The 19,386-nt window shown below is 36.9% G+C and overlaps 3 protein-coding genes across 3 annotated transcripts; all 3 read right to left on the bottom strand.

Moving 5' to 3' along the window:
• Positions 1 to 549: 549 nt before the first annotated feature.
• LOC110935605 lies at positions 550 to 4,197 on the bottom strand. Its single transcript, XM_022177981.2, has one exon. The coding sequence runs from the start codon at positions 3,903 to 3,905 to the stop codon at positions 666 to 668; it is 3,240 nt and encodes a 1,079-aa protein (XP_022033673.1). The 5' UTR covers positions 3,906 to 4,197; the 3' UTR covers positions 550 to 665.
• Positions 4,198 to 7,036: 2,839 nt separating this feature from the next.
• LOC110932798 lies at positions 7,037 to 9,497 on the bottom strand. Its single transcript, XM_035989691.1, has 6 exons — positions 9,303 to 9,497; positions 8,869 to 9,015; positions 7,980 to 8,051; positions 7,776 to 7,898; positions 7,324 to 7,410; positions 7,037 to 7,245 (listed from the first exon to the last, which is right to left on the bottom strand). The coding sequence occupies exons 1-6, from the start codon at positions 9,367 to 9,369 to the stop codon at positions 7,160 to 7,162; spliced, it is 582 nt and encodes a 193-aa protein (XP_035845584.1). The 5' UTR covers positions 9,370 to 9,497; the 3' UTR covers positions 7,037 to 7,159.
• Positions 9,498 to 9,536: 39 nt separating this feature from the next.
• On the bottom strand, positions 9,537 to 18,334 carry LOC110935606 (katanin p60 ATPase-containing subunit A1). The gene is made up of 8 exons (XM_022177982.2): positions 18,154 to 18,334; positions 17,930 to 18,070; positions 15,115 to 15,595; positions 13,770 to 13,967; positions 12,561 to 12,805; positions 11,462 to 11,620; positions 10,580 to 10,667; positions 9,537 to 10,254 (listed from the first exon to the last, which is right to left on the bottom strand). Exons 2-8 carry the CDS (start codon positions 18,040 to 18,042, stop codon positions 9,973 to 9,975), a joined length of 1,566 nt encoding a protein of 521 aa, XP_022033674.1. The 5' UTR covers positions 18,043 to 18,070; positions 18,154 to 18,334; the 3' UTR covers positions 9,537 to 9,972.
• Positions 18,335 to 19,386: the final 1,052 nt, after the last annotated feature.

The raw sequence follows: 19,386 nt of genomic DNA, 5'->3' as shown, positions 1-19,386 counted from the left end.
GTGACACGTATCATTTATTGAGGCTATCTATTTTTTGTTTTCCCTTATAATTAATAAATAGTACTTCGAAATTCATTTTTAAAGACATGTTTAGATGACTGTATGTGTCAAACGATTAAATTACATTTTATTCAACTTATATAATACACAGTTTTATTCAACCTTTGTAATACGCAGTTTTATTCAACCTTTTTAATACGCAATTTTATTCAACCTATGCAACACATGTGTTTTTTTTAAGATATATTTTTTATTACTTAATGTATAAAATTATATTTATTCAACCCGTGTAATACACGGGATTTTAACCTAGTATATATATATAAATAAAATCATTTATAAATGACCCGAGTTGATTCGAGCTTAAAACAAGTGTGAACACTGAACCCGCACTTAGATTTTACATCCCTAAACCTGGCAACTAGCAAACCGGACAAATTATTTTGATCGACCCACTTTATCTTTTTTAACATCAAATTTAGATCGATGACGGACCACTGAAGTATCATCGGACCACCAGCGGAATCACTCAATCATATCAATCTCCACTATCTAATTTCAACAATCTAATAACTTCAAAATCAAGCAACAAACTTTAATCATCATGTAGCAACAAAAGTATACAAAATTTAAAAAAGTGTCACAACATCTACAATTCATTACATTCATTCTATATCAACCTCCTTTCTTGTTGCACCACCATCTCCATTGACACCAGAAGTCATCTCAGCCTCCGCCACCACGGGCGGCAGCCGCTCATACGCCACCGTCCGTCGTGGCAAAACCCGAAACTTCCCGAAATCAAGAGCCTGCGCAAGCCGCTCGTAACCGAACTTCTGTTGAACATGTACAAAAACCGCAAGTAAAATCGCAATTACGGGTATCAAAACGTCCCCGACTTTCGAGTAGAAATCGAGACGCGGGTCCACAAACTCGTACTCTTCGGAAAAATAAGGGTTCGGGATCGGTGATCGTATGTAATCGTACACGTGAGGAAGTAGTTGGATTACCGTTAACCCGATAAAATACGATTTTCTTAACGGTATGCAACCGATTTGCCAAACTAAGTTACCGATAACTTGCGGGAGTAAAAAGAAATCTTGAACTAGACCCGCGTACTCCTCGAGCTCGACTAGCCACGGTTGCACCTTATGGACCACGAGAACACATACGAACCCGAGCACGTGAACCACCACGGTCACGAAAAGCACCCTTCGGTCAGAAGGTACACGGTTCGGTTCGAGTGGGGCCCGTGTGAGTAACCGAACCCGGGCCCGCCAAACTTTCTGGTAGAGCCTTACGATTAACGAGAATGAGACCAATAAAAGGATCTTAACCGTGTAATCGATAACTTGAATCATCTGACTTTTTTCGAGAACCGAAGAATCGTCGTACGATTTCGACTTTTTGAAAATCGCTTCGGCTCCTGTAACGAGCGGGATCCCGTACCCGATCGCTTGGACCGCTAACATCACTATCGAAATATACGGGGTCGAGTCTGAGTTCTCTTTAATATAAAACAATTGACTTAAAATACACCCGACTGCAACCGAAAGCGTTAAAACCCGTAACATCCCCTCAACACCTTGTCGAGAAAGAATGTCTTCGCGTTGAGCCCGATACATAATCGGAACCGTTTGCAGCTTAACGGGTTTGAAAAACAACGGGTCATATTCGTTCCTTTGACTCGATATTGAAATCGTAGCCGTTGGATTAACAAGCCAACGGGTCGTGGTGGGTGGATACGATACCACGATCTCAATCAAACAATCCAGCCCGTCTTCGAGATCCATACTATCGTATAAAACACTCCAAGAGGCCCGTACGTCTCGACAACCCACCAAATACAGTTTCCCGACAAGCGGGTGATACAACCCTTCTACGAACAGATTCGAAAAGTTTGCATATTGCTGGCCCGTTAGACTAATTTGGGCCGATACGTTCAACAAAAGCTGCTTCTCGGTGTATGTTTTTTTGCTTTGGTACGGCGTGTCTTCTTCTGTTATCGTGTCGTTTTGTAGAGACCAGTAGTGACCGAATAACGGGCCAATCGATAAGATCTCGATTTGTAAATCGGGTCTCGGAAGCCGATTCGGGCCCGAATTGGGAACCGCGGGGTGGTGAAGTGTGAGATCTTCGGATAAAAGAGACAAGCCCACTAAATACGAGTCTGCATCTTCGACTTTCGGAAACGTCAAAAGCGACTTTTTAACCACGGTCCCGAAGCTGAACGGCTCGTTCTTTTCGAGCACGGTTCCGGCTAACGCGATCTTCGAATACGTATAATACGGTTTTGACTCGGTGTACTGATCGTATAGCTCAGAAGGTCGTACCAGTTTTTCAAACGATAATGGAAAGTACGACGAGTTACTCGAACTACCATCTTCGATACTCGAAATTGTCCCGAGAATTATGCTTCTTTGCTTAATCGAAAACGAGAGCGGAATGTATAAACAGATCCGCGAATCACAGCCGTTGGATGCTTGATCAACGATTCCACGACAACCGATCATACACAGCTGCCCACTGGATGATTTCCACATCCCTTCAACCGAAAGGGTCATATTGTTAAGCCCGGTTCGTTGCGACACTCGGTAATGATCCTCAAATGGTGGAACGACTCTAATAAGGCCCGCAACTTTCGTATACTTTTCGGTTTTACCCTTTACGGGCGATTCTTCACATCGGACATCTTGAAAACTAAGTCGTACATCTTTAAAGCTTCCGTTAGTCAATCTTATACTCTCATCAGATTCAAACGGGCCTAATCGGCTGCACAAACTACCATTCCCGTTACACTTCCAATTCGGGACAACGGTCAACGGATCTTGACCCGTAAACCGTTCAAGAATAAGGCAAAAGTCATCCCCTTTATACACCCCAAGCCCAGTATCCGTAACATTATCTTTATACGGGTACGGATCGCAAGCTTTCGACACAAGTTTATCCGCGTTAAACTCGTAATTAGCAGAACCACTTAACGAAGCCGAAACATGCACCTCATCAAAGTACTTCTCACTCGTTTTCGGGCTTAAACTTCTCAAACTACCGTAAACCCCTCGTTTCGTTAAACTAAACGTTTTTGGATACCGAACAACTAACAAAACCTGATCGTCTTGAATCAACGGCGGTTGGGTCATAAACCCCGGTTCTTTAACCCAATCCCACGGGTTACTCTTATCCTTATAACGATACGGTAACATCGTATTCCCAAGCAAACACATTACCACTTCCCCATCGTTATCATCCGAATTATCCGCCACAACCCCTTGAAACGAAACCGTTAGTTCCGAATGATCTTGGTATATCCGAAAAGTCGGGTCATTCTCATACGGTTTGAACCCGAATTCACCCGCCATCGTTATACCAAGCCGCATAATCCCGTTAATATTAACCGAGTTTCGAACCCGATGAGCCCGGTCCACATCCGTGACCCAAAATGAGATCAAACTCAATGGTGATCTTGGATCTGAATCTGACCCATTTGAGTTTGACCCATTTGAATTTGACCCATTTGAGTTTGACCCATTTGAATTTGACCCATTTGAGTTTGACCCATTTGAATTTGACCCATTTGAGTTTGACCCATTTGGGTTATGAACAAATGGCATCAAAGGGGATTGACCCAAATCTTGAAACCAATCACCATTAACAAAAGATAATCTATCTTTCAATCTAAACAAGGGTTTACCGTAGGGTTTTTTGTTAGAATCACGAGGTAAAATTGAAGAACATTGCTTTTTAACCTCATCAATTCGATCATATTTGGGGATGAATTTGGGTTCGTTTGTGGATCTCAAACCCCCAAATCGATTGCCGTTAATATCAAGTGAAGTTTGTGCGATTGATAATCTAATGAAGAAAAGTGATAGAAACCCTAACCCTAATATTAGAAAAGTCTTCATTGAAGAAATTGGAATGGGAATTGAAGTGGGTTGAATACCTGTTGAAGAGATGTAAACTGGGTGTGATTGTATTGTGGATTTGAGTTGAGTGAGATGGTGAATTTGGAGTGAGCTGATGCGTTGACTTTTGAAGTTGACCAGATTGTTTGGAGATTGGATTGAGTGAGTGATTGGTTGGATCTTTGGGTTTTGAGTTTGTGTTTTGTGTTTGTGTTGTGTTTTTGTGAGATCTGTGAATTGGTGAGAGTGAAGGTTTAGTTGAGTTGAGTTGAGTTGAAGTCAACTTTATTTGGTGTGAAGTGATTGTCAAAATGTGTTTGTGGTTTGTTATTTTCCTGTTTCTAGTGAGTTCGGTTCTTAGGCGTATTATTGTGTTATCAGCGGAATCATTTGATCATATCCATCTTTAGTCGGCTATAATGTCTGTACACCAATTCAGGAGGAAACCTAAGAAATCAAGGAAAAACCCCCTTGTGAGAATCGAACGTACAACCTGATGGTCCCTAAGTCTTATTCCACCCACAAGATACCACTAGGCAATAATGTCATAGGCCGTTGGCAAATTTTACTAGGGAAGAAAAGAGGTGAAACAAGAGAACCAGAAAAAACAATATTAAATTTATAGAATTGTGATACCTGATATAACCAGATACTTGATTATTAGATATAGAGATTTTATGTTTTCAGGTTGAGTTATTGAAATTAATCAAAATTCTACGTGCACGACCAAAGGACTTAGTTGAGGAAGATGAACACTATTTTTTCTCATCGTAATTCAAAATTCACTCTCAAATGACAAATCTTAATGTTTATGCGTTAACGCTCAAATGTTGTTTGTCACGCTTTACGTATCTATGATTTGTTTCGTGTAAATCGGACATTTCATTTAGAGAGCTTTAGTTTGTGTAAATATTATAATCGTATATAATTAGGTAATATTAATTATACATTTGTTATATGTGCTTAGGCTCGTGAGGGGCAGTGAATCTCAGTGTATTATATTATTGTCTGGCTCATTATTAATAAATAAGCTATAATTTAAGTTCGAATTCAACTTGATCTTTGCTTAAATTTGATTTGATTCGATTTGATTAATTAAAAAACCGATCTCAGGAACAAATGATTTACATCCTAATCATAATCACTGGTATACAAATTACAAAACGAAAATAAGGACAAATCTAGTGCTCCTTTTAGAATGTAATTTTTAAATAATCTTAACTTTCATCAATTGGCCGATAGCACACTCAACTTTTGATTTGTACCAAACCACTCCTAACTTTCAACTTATTAGCCGATAGCAATCTCAAACTAATTGAACCCTAACCCAGTTAGTGTTTTTGCTGATGTGCCACTTGTGTGTTTACGTGGAATTTTTTTGATGATGTGACATCTGACTTGGCTTTTTTGATGACGTGACAGCTAACGTGACATCTGGCTTGGCTTTTTTATGACGTGGCAGTGGTTTGGTGACGTGGCAGTTGATGTCAGCAAACTAGGTTAGTGTTGGGTTAGTTTGGAGTACTATTGGCCAATAAATTGAAAGTTAGGAGTGATAGGTACAAATCAAAAGTTAGGTATTTTCTTAATTTTTCGAACATGTTAATGCATGTCGTTCCAAGAAGATCATAGAGATCACCTTCAATTTTTGTTTCTTTAATTTCCATAAATGGGCGTCGGTCGGAATTGTATCTTTGTTTATGTCTCTTTTGTCGGGTCCCTCCTCCCATCTTTGTTTATGTAATATCAATAAATAAATATTAGAGTTAATTGCTCATGTGGTTCCTGTGGTTTCACTTTCTTTCACGTTTAGTCCTTACCTTTTGAAAATAGCAGGTATACTCCCTATGGTTTGTTATTTTGTTACTCGGATAGTTCTCTGAGTAGATGTCAGTTAGTTTGAAAATAGCAGGTATGCTCCCTATGATTTGTCATTTTGTTACTACATAGGGAGCATACCTTCTATTTTCAAAAGGTGAGGACTAAACGTAAAAAACGTGAAACCACAGGGACCATTCGGGCAATTAACTCTAAATATTATTAACATATGATGTGTTTGTTATCTTTCTTTGAAAACACATGAATTCTGGAGTTTTGTGAACATAATTTGGACGAAAATTACATTAGCTTGTAACTGAATCAATGACACCGACAATCAGGGGCGGACTTAGGTAGAGTTGGATGAAAAAAATTTAGTGTATTTTACTATTTCATAGGGTAAAATCCCGATCACACTCCTTGAAAATTTAGTTAAACCTCTTGTTCACGCCCTTAAAAATATTTGCTGAGAGTCTGCCAACAATACCCAATTTAACTGATCAAGCCACTCAATTTGTCCATTTTCAAAACATGGGTGTCAGAAATGGTTTTCTTACGTAGGATTTACAGAAAAAAACCCGGATATTTTAGAGATAAAAATACGATTTCGTCCTCGGTAAAATAAAAATATGACTTTACACCTGGCCAAACCGAAAATACGATTTCACCCTCGGTAAAAAAATTACGCTTTTACTCTCAGCCAAAATTACGTTTTCGCCCCAGTTCAAAATAAAATTTTGTTTTTCCCCCGGCTCAAAATTACGATTTACACCAGTGTATTATTTTATATCCACTTTAAAATTACGTTTTCGCCCCAGGTCAAAATAAAATGTTGTTTTTCCCCCGGCTCAAAATTACGATTTTACAACAGTTTAAAATTACGTCTTTGCCCCCAGTTCAAAATAAAATTATGCTTTTGCCACCAGCTAAAATTTACGATTTTCCCCTCTGTTCAAAATTACGATATCACCCTCAATTCAAACTTACGTTTTTTTGCCCCCGGTGCAAAATAAAAATATGGTTTTCCCCTAGCTAAAAATTAGGATTTTACCCTCGGAAAAAAATTTGATTTTCCCCCAAGTAAAAATAAAAATATAACTTTGCCCCCAGCTAAAAAACGTGTCAAGTAGCTGCCTAACACTCTTTTTACTTTTTCTTTCTAGCAGAACATAGGGCATGTTTGATTGAGAATTATTCGGCTATCGCCCCGAACGCGAGCGGGGCAACACCTAGTTGTGTACAAATTAGTGAAAAATCATTTCACCTAATTTAAATATATCTAAAGTTTCATTAATATGAAGTTATTACAAGTATTCAAAAGAAACAATGTCATGCAATATAATTCTTATGAAGTCTCTTTTAACTTTGATTATAATCTAAAGTAAAACATTATATACATACATTCATGCATGCATGCATACATTAGTTATCACTAATCAAGTCATTGTTAGAAAAACTCCAGTGAAAATTGCAACAAGAACAGCAGGAAGCTTTGTGAAGGAATATGATGCACCATTTTTCCCTAACACAAAATAAAAATTTTAATTCAGATAATGAAAATGCATCAACGCCATTAACAAGAACATGTAAAACCACTTACCGCCACTAGGTCCAGGCGAGGCCACACTGCTAGGCGGCGGCGGTGGTGGGAAGAGACCTAGGTGATTACAATCTCCGTCCAGATAACCTGAAAAAGAGGATATCGGTTAAGAGTTTGAATCCGCAAATTAAAAGTTGGGGGAAAATGACAATACTAGAATACTGTCACGTTTCTGACCAGCAAGTTGGTCAGAAATTCGTCAGAAATGACTGTTTCTGACGAATTTATCATTTCTGGCAAATTTCTGACCAAAATTATCTCTATAGGAAAAAACTAAGTGAGAAAATATTTCTAACCAAAATTTCGGATCACGGTTTTCTGTTTTCCTACCAACATTTATTTCTTTTTAAAAAATAAACTTTTGGGTGGAAAACGTGACAATTTTTTTTCCTAGGATAATAGACAGTTTTCTAGTAATGTAGTAACGTGAGGATTTTAAATCATTCCATTACATTGTTGCATGCAAATGAACTTTGGATTATGTAACAAATTGGCAGCACGGTCGTGGCATTGACAATAGTGGTCGTTTCCATTCACCACACAGTCGCCGTCGCCACACCAAACTAAGTTACAAGCTGCAAGACCCGACGAGAAGTTAGTTAACATTGTAATTCTTAAGTTAAAAATTTGAAGATGAAGGATCGATGGATGCTTACGGCTGGTGAAATTAATCGGTGGGAATGGAGGCGTGGGCGGATACTTTCCGCCGCATGAGAAATCCACAGTGCCTGCAATTCATATTTCGTAAGGGTGTTCATTGGATCGAATTTTTGGGTTATTTGTAGGTGAGGTTTTGTTACGAATAGGTCTCAAACTTTTGAGCTAAACCCAATTAGAATAAATCGCCCAAACGACTTGACTCTAACGATAAATTTAAAGGTCTAGGTTTAGTCTAACAGTTCGGGTTAGTTTCGGTTTAACGCACAACCACCTTTAGCTAAACGGGTTGTGTTTTAGTCCATGGTTGACCGTAAAAAATACTATTAGGCCATGACTTAAACCAATCGAGGGTTTTATAACGAAATCTAAATTAATAATAATAATAATAATAATAATAATAATAATAATAATAAAATAATAATAATAACAATAATAACAATAATACTAATAGTAATACTAATAGTAATAATAATAGTAATAATAATAGTAATAGTAATAATAATAATAATAATAATAATAATAATAATAATAATAATAACAATAACAATAATAATAATAATAATAATAATAATAATAATAATAATAATAATAATAATAATAATAATAATAATAATAATAATAAGAATCAAGTTTCATAGATTATACAAAATTACTTTACATACATTTAAGATGACGCGTGTTTGTTCGACACGTCAACCCATGAACATACTCCATTTAACACCTCTAGTTTTAGGCTTGAAACGGACTGGGCCGAAACCAAACATGACTAAACCAAATCTTTTCATACCATGGACCACCACCCGACCGAACATATCCTGTAGTGGTCCAGTATAGATTATATTTAATGAGGTAATCTTATTGTTAATGTGGGAATAGGAAACTAACAATTGGGGATAATGCAGCTGCCGAAGGACATGGGTCCAACCATGATCGTCTTCCAACCAGTATAACACTCACAATGGAACAATATGTCGGGAAGTACTAAATCAGGTACACACTTTCCTTGCCCACAATCTTTGTCTTTACACGCATCTAGTTTTGCCAAACACAATTACATAATTTAGATAATAATTATAAGTTTTATACAATGTTTTGAAAACCGGATCAATGACATATCACATGTTTAACATGTTTAACTGATCAGTAAAGTGACCATTGATTTTGACCAGATTTTCATTGTTCACTTAAAACCGAACAAGTGGCACCACTAAATCCGGTCCGGTTTTCAAAACACTAGTTTTCTACGTACCATAAACAATGATAATAGTGTATGGTGCTAGAAAACCCGCTTTTATTACAAACGTGTTGCTAGTACGTACCTTGAAGGGAGTATGAAAAGAGGGCGAAGAGACATAAAAGAACTCGAAAACACACGTTCAAGTTCATCGGGATTAGTATACAAATCGACGTCGAGAAAATCAAGACTTTATCAACAAGTGACTACTGATATTAGTGAAGTCTCATTAATTAGTTTTATACCCAAAACTAATGACAAAATTTAGTTATTGATCATTGTAAAGTTCACCAATAAAGATTAGGGGCGGGGCTAGCTATGATCTTTAACTTTTGTGATTAATTAATTTCACAAGAATCATTACATTATAGCAGTCCAAGATTCCAAAACAAACACAAATTAACATAACACACAACTCTTTTCTTGCCTAAGAATTTGAAGGCCACCTTCTCAGCCAGTGGCGGATCTTGACCTAAAACTCAGCATGGGCCGAGGTTTTTTGAAAGATAAAATGAGCCTGGGCCAAACCAATACACATTTAAAAAAATTCTCGAAAACCTGAAATTTAACACTACTAGGCGAAAAAACCGCACGGGCCGAGGCCCGGTCCGGCCTCCTCTAAGCTCCTCCCCTGTTCTCAGCGTAAACTGATCACATTGGTTAGCAGGGTATTTGTGAAGTACAATAAGTTTTTTTTACGGGTTCTCATGGTTAAATAAAACAAACACAACTGGCATCCCCATTTACCGTAATTCCTATGCGGATCCAAATTCTTGAAACCATTTTTCATGACGTTCAATATCGGCGGCAGAAACACTGGGTTGGACTCTTTTGATGGCTTCTTCAAAGTCACACATGGCGATTGGGTCTTTTGCAATTTCATCTTTAGGTATGTTTTTAATTTCTTCACGTGTTTTTCCTGCTATTTTACGACGCATGCCGTTTAACGATGCATCACGGCATACATTTGTTAAATCATCACCACTGTATCCTTCTGTTCGGCGTGCTACAACACTGATGTCCACGTCAGGAGCTACCTGATAAAGTATAAATTTTAATGAAACGTTGAGCGAGAAGTTAACTCGTTTATTTAAATTCGAACACGAACACAAGTCTCGCTTGTTCATTTACGTTCTTGATCATTTGTTTGTATTCGTCACTAAGTTGCCTTTATCTTCATTTGCTCAACCCAACCAAACCCAACGCATTTCAACTCATACCAAAAAGAAGTGTTTCAGGTCAACCCAACCCACAACACTTCTAACTGTACCAAAAGTACTCGTATTGACCGTTACGGTGTTACCCAACCTGCCACTTTCCCATCTATGACACACAGATATTTGATCAAACACGTCATTTTACCTCAACAGTCTTCAGATTGATCTTTATAAGCTCCATTCTGCTCTCGAAATTTGGCAGAGGAATATATATACGTTTTTCCAAACGCCGCCTGCATTCCCCAGAAATAAACAAAAAATGTATATATATATATGGAATAAACAAAAAAGCATAAAAATATATGGTTATAATTTACCAACTAACCAGTTTGCCCTTGATTACCTTATTCATTTGCTCTTGCAAGTTCTTCAACTTATTGCATCTTAAATACATGAGTAAAATCCCATTTTCGTCCATGAGGTTTGGCTACTTTTGCGACTTTCGCCCAAAGGTTTGTTTTTCCGCATCCAGATCCAAAAGGTTTGAAATCTTACCATTTTCATCCAACTCGTTAACTCCATCCATTTTTTAACGTTAAGTCAAGGGTATTTTCTTCTTTTTAGACATTTTTTGTGATGATCAAAGGGTTTGGTGGGGAGAAAGTCAATAAAGGTGGATCTTTCTTTCTTATAGTGTTTTTTATTTTAATAAAAATAATGCCCCTCATTTAACGGAAAAAATGGATGGAGTTAACAAGTTGGATGAAAATGGCAAGATTTCAAACTTTTTGGATCCAAATGCGGAAAAACAAACCTTCTGACGAAAATCGCAAAAGTGGCCAAACCTCAGGAACAAAAATGACATTTTACTCTAAATATATTAAGAGTAAATTTTTCATGATGCTAATTAAAATATGCATTAATCCTACATACTTTATTTGTGTTTCTTTCTTCGTTGTAATGTAAATTTACCCATTTTACCTTGATTACCTTTATCATTACCTCTTGAAAAATTTTCAAGTCAATTGGTATCTTAAAAGCATAAAGGGTAAAATTGGCAACATGATATGTGAAATTGAGAACAGACCTTAGGGCTTCATCTATATCCCACGGAAAATTTGTGGCCGCTAAAACCATCACTATTTTACGGCTACCGTCTTCATTAGTCCCCGAGCTGTTTGCACCATCAACCTGAACTAGAAGTTCGGATTTAACCCTTCTTGAAGACTCGTGTTCCCCTGAAGCTCTGAATACATGTAGATATGTCATGTATCATTTGTATGTACGTAACACACTCAGTCTCTCACACACAACAGGGGAAATGTACGCGCTAACAGTGAGAAGTTAAACTGTAGTGATGTTTGACTGTGTTTTGAAAGTGATTATGTAACACTAAATAATCTGTCAGATAATCGGCTGCTAGAATGTGCTACTACTGTTTGAAGTTGTATAAGATTTTTAAAGAGTAAAGTACATAGATGGTCCCTGTGGTTAACAAAATTTTGAATTTAGTCCTTAGCTTTTCAAAAGTACACGGATGATCCCTTTGTTTGCACTTTATAACGTATTTAGTCCTCAACGTTTGCCAAAAGTACACAGATGGTCCTTGTGGTTTGCACTTTGTAACGCATTTAGTCCCCAACTTTTGGTGATTAAATACGTTACAAAGTGCAAACCACAGGGACCATCAATGTACTTTTGGCAAAAGTTGGGGACTAAAATGCGTTACGTAGTACAAACCACAGGGACAATCTGTGTACTTTTAGAAAGCTAGGGACAAAAACTAAAAACCACAGGGACAATCTGTGTACTTTTAGAAAGCTAGGGACTAAAACTAAAATCTTGGTTAACCACAGGGACCATCCGTGTACTTTACTCGTATTTAAATGTTTAAAGGTTTGACAAATTCTGATTATTTAAGGAATTAATACATAAAAGTTGTATAAGATATTTAAATGTTAACAGATTCACTTATTCTCTAGAGTGACTGATGTCCTTGTTGAGAACACGTCTTCGGATGTCACATTAGTTTATGTGAAATAATTTCGAAAATTCGGTGCTACATAGGAAAACATTATGTGTAATAAGTTTGGCCTATTACTTAAGTACCGGTCGATTCGACTTACATTTTCCATCTCTAGTAAACAAATAATTTGACCCAAATTTGAAAGGGAAAAAAAACTCACCCACGAGAAGTGCAAAGAGAATCAATCTCATCAATGAATATTGTGCTTGGAGCATAAGCGCGGGCCAGGTCAAACAAGCATCGAACCATGCGTTCACTTTCTCCGCGCCATTTGGAAGCCAAGGTGGCAGAAGAAACATTGAAAAAGGTGGTCCCACACTCTGTGGCAACAGCTTTAGCCAGTAATGTTTTCCCGGTACCAGGTGGACCAAACATAAGAACACCTTTCCATGGTCTCCTAATTCCCTGAAATAATCATAAGATTCAACCTTATGGATTCACAGAAGGCACACAAGCTGTATAGAAGAGTAACTAGTTAACTAAGGCTGGATTGGATGGGGTTGACCGTTGACCATACTTTGAGCAACTTTTAACTCCTTTGACCCATATTCTTTTCAGCCAATTTTAACTTGACCTGCATGGACCGTTTGAGATAACACCACCCATAATTACCCATTCCCAGGTAATTGGGTCAAAACTACCTAGGGCTGTAAACGAGCCGAGCCAGGGTGGGCTTGGGCTCGGCTCGTTTTAACACCGAGCTGAGCCGAGCCGGCTTGTTTATCTTCTCAAGCTCAAAATGTGGGCTCGGGGTCGGCTCGCAAGCCAACTTGTTTGTTTTACAAAAAAGACAAATTGTTGTTTTAAATGCAAAAACATAATATTTTTTGTATATTTGTTTATCTTCACTCGTTGAAACAATGATACAAGATTGATATTTGAAAAACTATGATCATTTTTTATATTTTTATACTAAGTTTTTTCGTTATGATATGTGAAAATGACCATATATCTATGGTCTATTTAAATAATATGTCATAATGTTGGTTTATAATTTATATAAACTATAATATAATTTAATACGTATATTAAAAGAGCCAATGAGCAAGCTAATGGGCCAGCCAACAAGCTGGCTAACGAGCGAGTCACGAGCAGAGCTGACCTTGGCTCGGGCTCAGCTCGTTTAGCTACCATGTATAATTCATACCAACACATTAGTTCATTATAACAATTTAGGCAATGTATGCGTAGATATAGACTTTGGGCAAGTTTCAACCCTACCGACCCGTACTACTTTTACCCAAACTTTATTATTTGACCCATTTTAACCTTATGAGATAACACAACCCAGATGGCCAAATCGACTTATTCCCAAGTAAATGGTTAAAAAATTGTTACTTATAAATTATAATTCAAACCAACATCATACCTGGAAGTATTCAGGCATCAACAAAGGTAGAACCACAGCTTCTTCTAAAAGTCTTTTTGCTTCAGTCAGCCCTGCCACATCATCAAATCTTACTCCAGGAGTGTTTTCTAAGACATCTCTTTCAAGCATTGCAGCCAAGTCATGATCGGGCCCGTCGTACTCCCCACGTTTTGATGTGTGTTCTTCAGAACCTCCGTTCTAATGATTGCAAGGTAATGAGAATGTGAAATGTGGATAATATTATAATTCAAAACGCAGTAAAAGTAACACATATTTAGTTGTTTTGACACTTTATTTAATATCATATTCTATATATACTTATATAGAGGCCATATGTACCCCCATTATACACAAAATCAATAATTATCATCAACACTTTTGTCCCTTTTCAAAAAAAAAAAAAGAAAGACTTTATGTAATTAATGTATTCAATATGATTAGAAAAAACAAAGTATCAAAATAATCATCCAAGTATCTCACTCGTTTAATCATTGAATAGCATGCTTTGGTCCATTTTTGACATGTTCAATTGTTCAGCCCATTTGTTTTGTTTTATATTTGTTTAAGTCTTTAAAAATGATCACATTAAAACACATAAATGGGTAGGAATTTGCCATATCCAGCACCAAAATGAACAGCCCATTGTACCACTTATACCCTATAACTTTATTTTAGAAAAAAGATTCTAGTAAGTAATTCATATAAAACATATTATGGCAGATTTTAAATTAAGACATTAAGATGAACCTAATTTTATATGATATCTTACAGTTATCCACTTATGATTGCTGTTCAAATTAAAGTCTTTATGATTTATTAAGTTTTAAATAGAAAAATGTCGAACTTTAATAAAATTAATCAAATTTTACCACTTTGTTATGTATTTTAAACGAACTAAAAAAAACTTAGTGTCAAGATTTAGTGTACACATTGGAAGAAAAAAAGATAGCGTACGCTTATTTTAGAAAGAGTAAGACATACGAATAGTCCCTGTGGTTAACCAAAATTTTGGATTTGGTCCCTAGCTTTTCAAAAGTACACGGATGGTCCCTATGGTTTGCACTTTGTAACGCATTTAGTCCCCAACTAACAAATCTAAATGTTTTAGCAGGTCCAAGTTAGGAACTAAATGTTTTACAAAGTGCAAACCACAGGGACATTCCATGTACTTTTGGCAAAAGTTGGGGACTAAATGCGTTACAAAGTGTAAACCATAGGGACCAGCTGTGTACTTTTGAAAAGCTAGGGACCAAATCCAAATTTTTGGTCAACCACAGGGACCATCCGTGTACTCTCCTCTTTTAGAAAGACTTTTACACTAATTTAGCGCGCAAGTGAAACTTACCCCTGAATCATCCTTGGAAGAGTTCGTTTTCCCCGAACTAGTGCCTTTTTTCCCATTCGTTGACGCTCGGGCCCCAGTGTTAACCCTACTAGAACCACCGGCTTTTCCTCCACGGGCCGTGGCTCCACCTCTAGTAGTAGAACCGCGAGCCCAAGCTCCATCTTGTGGTGACTTCTTTGAACCCCCTACTCCAACTCTTGCAGATCTTCTAGTTGAATTATCTCGGCTTGGGGGTCTCCACACATCTGGATCGTCGAATGGAGCGCCAGACGAAGTTGGGTATTCATCCAACGGTTCGAAAACAAATGATGATTTGTTGGTTGATATAGGAGGTGAAGACGGTCTTCTGCCCATTGAACCATCTTTAAAAGACCGCTTTTCGGTGTCTAATTGCTTTACAACTTCTGTTTCCTCTGAGAGAGCTTTCTTTACGTTCATCCACTTTGAACGAACTAGTGGATCATCAAGGGTGCTCAAGTACCTATTATGAGGAAAAAATAAAAAATTATCCTCGAAATCAATATAATATCCGAATGGCGAGTATAAATATCTAGCAACAGATGTAGCGCTCTAAACGAACCGAACGTTCAACGAACAGTTCATGAACCGTTCGGCGGGAAGTTCGTTTATGTTCGTTCGTTTATTAGACGAACGAACATGAACAAGATATTTCGTTCGATTAGTTAAACGAACGAACATGAACAGAGGTCTCGTTCGTTCGATTGTGTTCGTGAACGTTCAGTAGGGTATTCGTGAACATTCGTTGATTTGCGTTCGTTTATGTTCGTATGTTGTGTTTTAATTGAAGATCTTTGTACTTTCTTACATTTTATTTGTACTTTTTATATTATTAAACTTTTATATATTTTATTACCCTAACAATTAAACTAGGAAACCCACTTTCACCTTGTTTATGCATCATTTCCCATTCATTTCTCATTGAGTGAATTGCAAGTTTTGTCCTTTATCTTTAGGCCATTTTGCAAGTTTTGTCCTTTATGTTTAAATTTGACGAGTTTTGTCCTTTATGTTTGAAAATCAAGCACGTTTTACCCTTTGGGGCAAAACGTGCTTGATTTTTAAGGACAAAACGTGCTTGATTTTTTAAACATAAAGGACAAAACGTGCTTGATTTTTAAACATAAAGGACAAAACGTGCTTGATTTTTAAGGCCCAAAGGGTAAAACGTGCTTGATTTTTAAACATAAAGGACAAAACTCGTCAAATTTAAACATAAAGGACAAAACTTGCAAAATGGCCTAAAGATAAAGGACAAAACTTGCAATTCACTCTTTCTCATTATTTATATCGGCGAATACGATCAACCTCCATTCCACAATAAGGGATTCAAGTTCGAGTGCTACTCTCTAGGCCATTTTTTTTATCCTTCGTCGCGTTCGCCAAATTTATTTGTGTTCGTTTGTGTTCGCGAACACGCTCATTTCCTTAATGAACGAACACGAACATAAAATCTCGTTGTTCATGAACCGTTCGTGAACACATTTATTTCCTTAACGAACGAACACGAACAAGGCCTTGTTCGTGTTCGTTCGGTTCGTTTACAGCCCTAAACAGATGTATAGAGATGAAATGATTTGGGAATGTTTGGAAACACGTATTGAAATTTGAAAGTGATTATCTGATTATTGTGTTTTCATATAGATGAAATGATTCGGGGATGTTTGGAAACACGTATTGAATTTGAAAGTGATTATCTGATTATTGTGTTTTCATATGGCATATAATTCATACCTAGTGTTTGGGTATAGTGAAAATGTGAAATTGCTAATGAACATGTGACTCAGCTATTGATAACCAACTTTAAGAGTAACTACTACAACAAAACTGATTATCATTTGGCAAACACTCAGTCAGCTGATTATGGTTATCTTCACATCAAATTATCACTTTCAAAACCCACTGCCAAACACCCCTAATAATCAAAATCTAGCAACATACGTATAAACATGAAATGATTCAGAGATGTTTGGAAAACACGTACTGAAAGTGATTATCTGATTACTATGTTTTCAAATGGCATATAATCCCTACCTCTTAGTGTTTGAGTATAGTGAAACTGCTATTAATCATTTGATTCATCTATGAATAACCAATTTAGGAATAATTTCAACAAAAAACAGATTATAATTATTTCAGTACACCGAGCAAAGCCGCTCGGGAGCTACTCGAGATTGGCTTGCTAAAAAGATTGAACTGAGCCACGCTTAAACGAGCTCAGGCCTAAAAATAAGCTTATTTAATAAACAAGCCCGAGGCTAGGCTTCACTTATCGAGCTCGAGCCAGCCTAAATGAGCCTATCCTTTGTATGAATTTTATTTAATGTTTTAAATATAGATTTGTATAATAACTGTTATTACACATTATTTATGACAAAAATAACTAAATAATATATATCATGTTATGTATTCAAATTATACTTAAAAACATATAAAAAACAATTTTAATATATAAAACTAATTTACGTGCCGAGGCCGAAAAACTATTTACTAGCCGAACTCGAGAAATAGATCTCGAAACAAGCTGAGCTCGAGCTCGGCATATAAAACTAATTTAGGTGCCGAGGCCGAAAAACTATTCACTAGCCGAGCTCGAGAAATAGATCTCGAAACAAGCTGAGCTCGAGCTCGGCTCGTTTTTAAATTTAAATGATCCAAGTGTCTATCAACTAATTCTGAGAAACCTAATAATTCCTAACAAATCTAACATCTAGCAACAGAAATTCAAGATCTACAACAATGCAATCATTACAAACAGTAAATTCAAACTAAAAACAATAGAGATAGACGCAAATACTTATTAATTTGAGCGATTGCGCCATCGAAGAAGATCACGGAGGTATCATACAGTCCTTCAACCGCATATTCTCTCGCTAACTTCAAATGATCTTGTAATCCTGCAAGCGACATGTGTAATCGATCAAATCGATCGTTTTGGCTGCAATAAAACGATGAAGCTGAATGTTAGGGTTTGTGAGATGAGTTTAATGGAGAAATTGATGAGAGTATTGAGAGGATTACCGGTTGAAATTAGCAGAAAGTGGATTGAAATGGCGATTTGAATGTGTAAAGTGAAGTTGTTTGGGAGTGAAGAAGAAGAGTGTTTTAGGGAAGATGACGGCGACGTTATAACGGAAAAGGAACGGAAACGGATGGGGTTTTGCTGTCTAGTGTGGTTGGTTGGTTGGTTGACGTCTGTTGTAACGTGTCTTCGTTAGTGCCAATAAACGCCTAGATTAGGCTAGACGGTATGTTGCACATGATCTGTGACGTAGACGTCAGGTAATGGTTCATCCCACAAAACTAGCGGGTATGAGAGGATGGTTCTATATGATCCTACACCACCACTTTTATGTTTTTTATTTTTTTAATCTTCTACTTTTTTTAACATTTAATAAATAAACTAATAAAATATTTTCATTAATATTAAACAAAATTACATAAACTTAAAATAAAACATAAACTAAAAAAAATATAAACTTAAAAAAAAATCCTAATATATTAAAAAAAGTTACTAGTCTTCGTCCTCCATGTCGTCGTCTGGTTCGTATTGAGCGTTGTTCCAAAGATGATGAATACCACGTAGACGAAGAAGATGAAGAAATGGAAGAAGGTGAAGCCATGGTAATTTTTGAGAGAGAGATGGGTGGTAGTGGGTAAAAATGATATAAAAATTGATGAGTTTGTATAAAAAGGGAATATGGTTTATAAAATGTGAGAGAGATATGAGATTGTAGTTGGTGAAAAGTTGTGAAAAATAGTGTAAAAGATGTGAGTATTTATAAAAGTGGGAGTGAATTGAGTATAAATTTGAAAGTGCTGCACAGAGAGGACGGGGACGGGGGCGGGATGGTGTTCAAGCCGACCGGTCCAAGATGCATGGGGGACGGACCCCATACCCACCAGCCTTAATATTACATTAGATTAGATTGCAAAACTAGTGGTTTATGTTTACACCAGATTGTAAAGTATGTTCTTTGTCTTTAACAAGTACAAAAAACATACTCGATGTTTGCAAACTCTTGCACGTCATATCCTTTAGCCCTAACTTTGTTATTTTTCATGGTTAAATCATACCAAGTGTACTCCACATGAGAATGTTTTGATCATTTTACCCTAAAAAATAAATAATAATAAAAAAACCCAACTTTCCATATCTTTCAAAACTCTCTCTCTCCTTCCGACAACTCTTCCTCACCCTCTACAATCAGGGGCCACCACCGCCTATAACACCACCACTGCTGCCATACACCA

Source organism: Helianthus annuus, chromosome 4, assembly GCF_002127325.2.
Source record: "Helianthus annuus cultivar XRQ/B chromosome 4, HanXRQr2.0-SUNRISE, whole genome shotgun sequence".
NCBI lineage: Eukaryota > Viridiplantae > Streptophyta > Magnoliopsida > Asterales > Asteraceae > Helianthus > Helianthus annuus.
The sequence above is the reverse complement of the archived record's forward strand: the minus strand, read 5'-3'. Positions and strand labels throughout refer to the sequence as shown.

What these genes read in the sequence shown, in the direction of transcription:
- LOC110932798 (XM_035989691.1), bottom strand. Translation starts at nt 9,369, where the DNA reads ATGAACTTGAACGTGTGTTTTCGAGTTCTTTTATGTCTCTTCGCCCTC. An exon ending in CAGCTGCATTATCCCCAATT is followed by an intron (nt 8,052 to 8,868) that starts GTTAGTTTCCTA and finishes TATGAATTGCAG; the next exon opens with GCACTGTGGATTTCTCATGC. An exon ending in CTCGCCTGGACCTAGTGGCG is followed by an intron (nt 7,246 to 7,323) that starts GTAAGTGGTTTT and finishes ATTTTGTGTTAG; the next exon opens with GGAAAAATGGTGCATCATAT.
- LOC110935606 (XM_022177982.2), bottom strand. Translation starts at nt 18,042, where the DNA reads ATGTCGCTTGCAGGATTACAAGATCATTTGAAGTTAGCGAGAGAATAT. An exon ending in GCAATCGCTCAAATTAATAA is followed by an intron (nt 15,596 to 17,929) that starts GTATTTGCGTCT and finishes TCCTCATAATAG; the next exon opens with GTACTTGAGCACCCTTGATG. An exon ending in GATATAGATGAAGCCCTAAG is followed by an intron (nt 10,668 to 11,461) that starts GTCTGTTCTCAA and finishes TGGGGAATGCAG; the next exon opens with GCGGCGTTTGGAAAAACGTA.
- LOC110935605 (XM_022177981.2), bottom strand. Translation starts at nt 3,905, where the DNA reads ATGAAGACTTTTCTAATATTAGGGTTAGGGTTTCTATCACTTTTCTTC.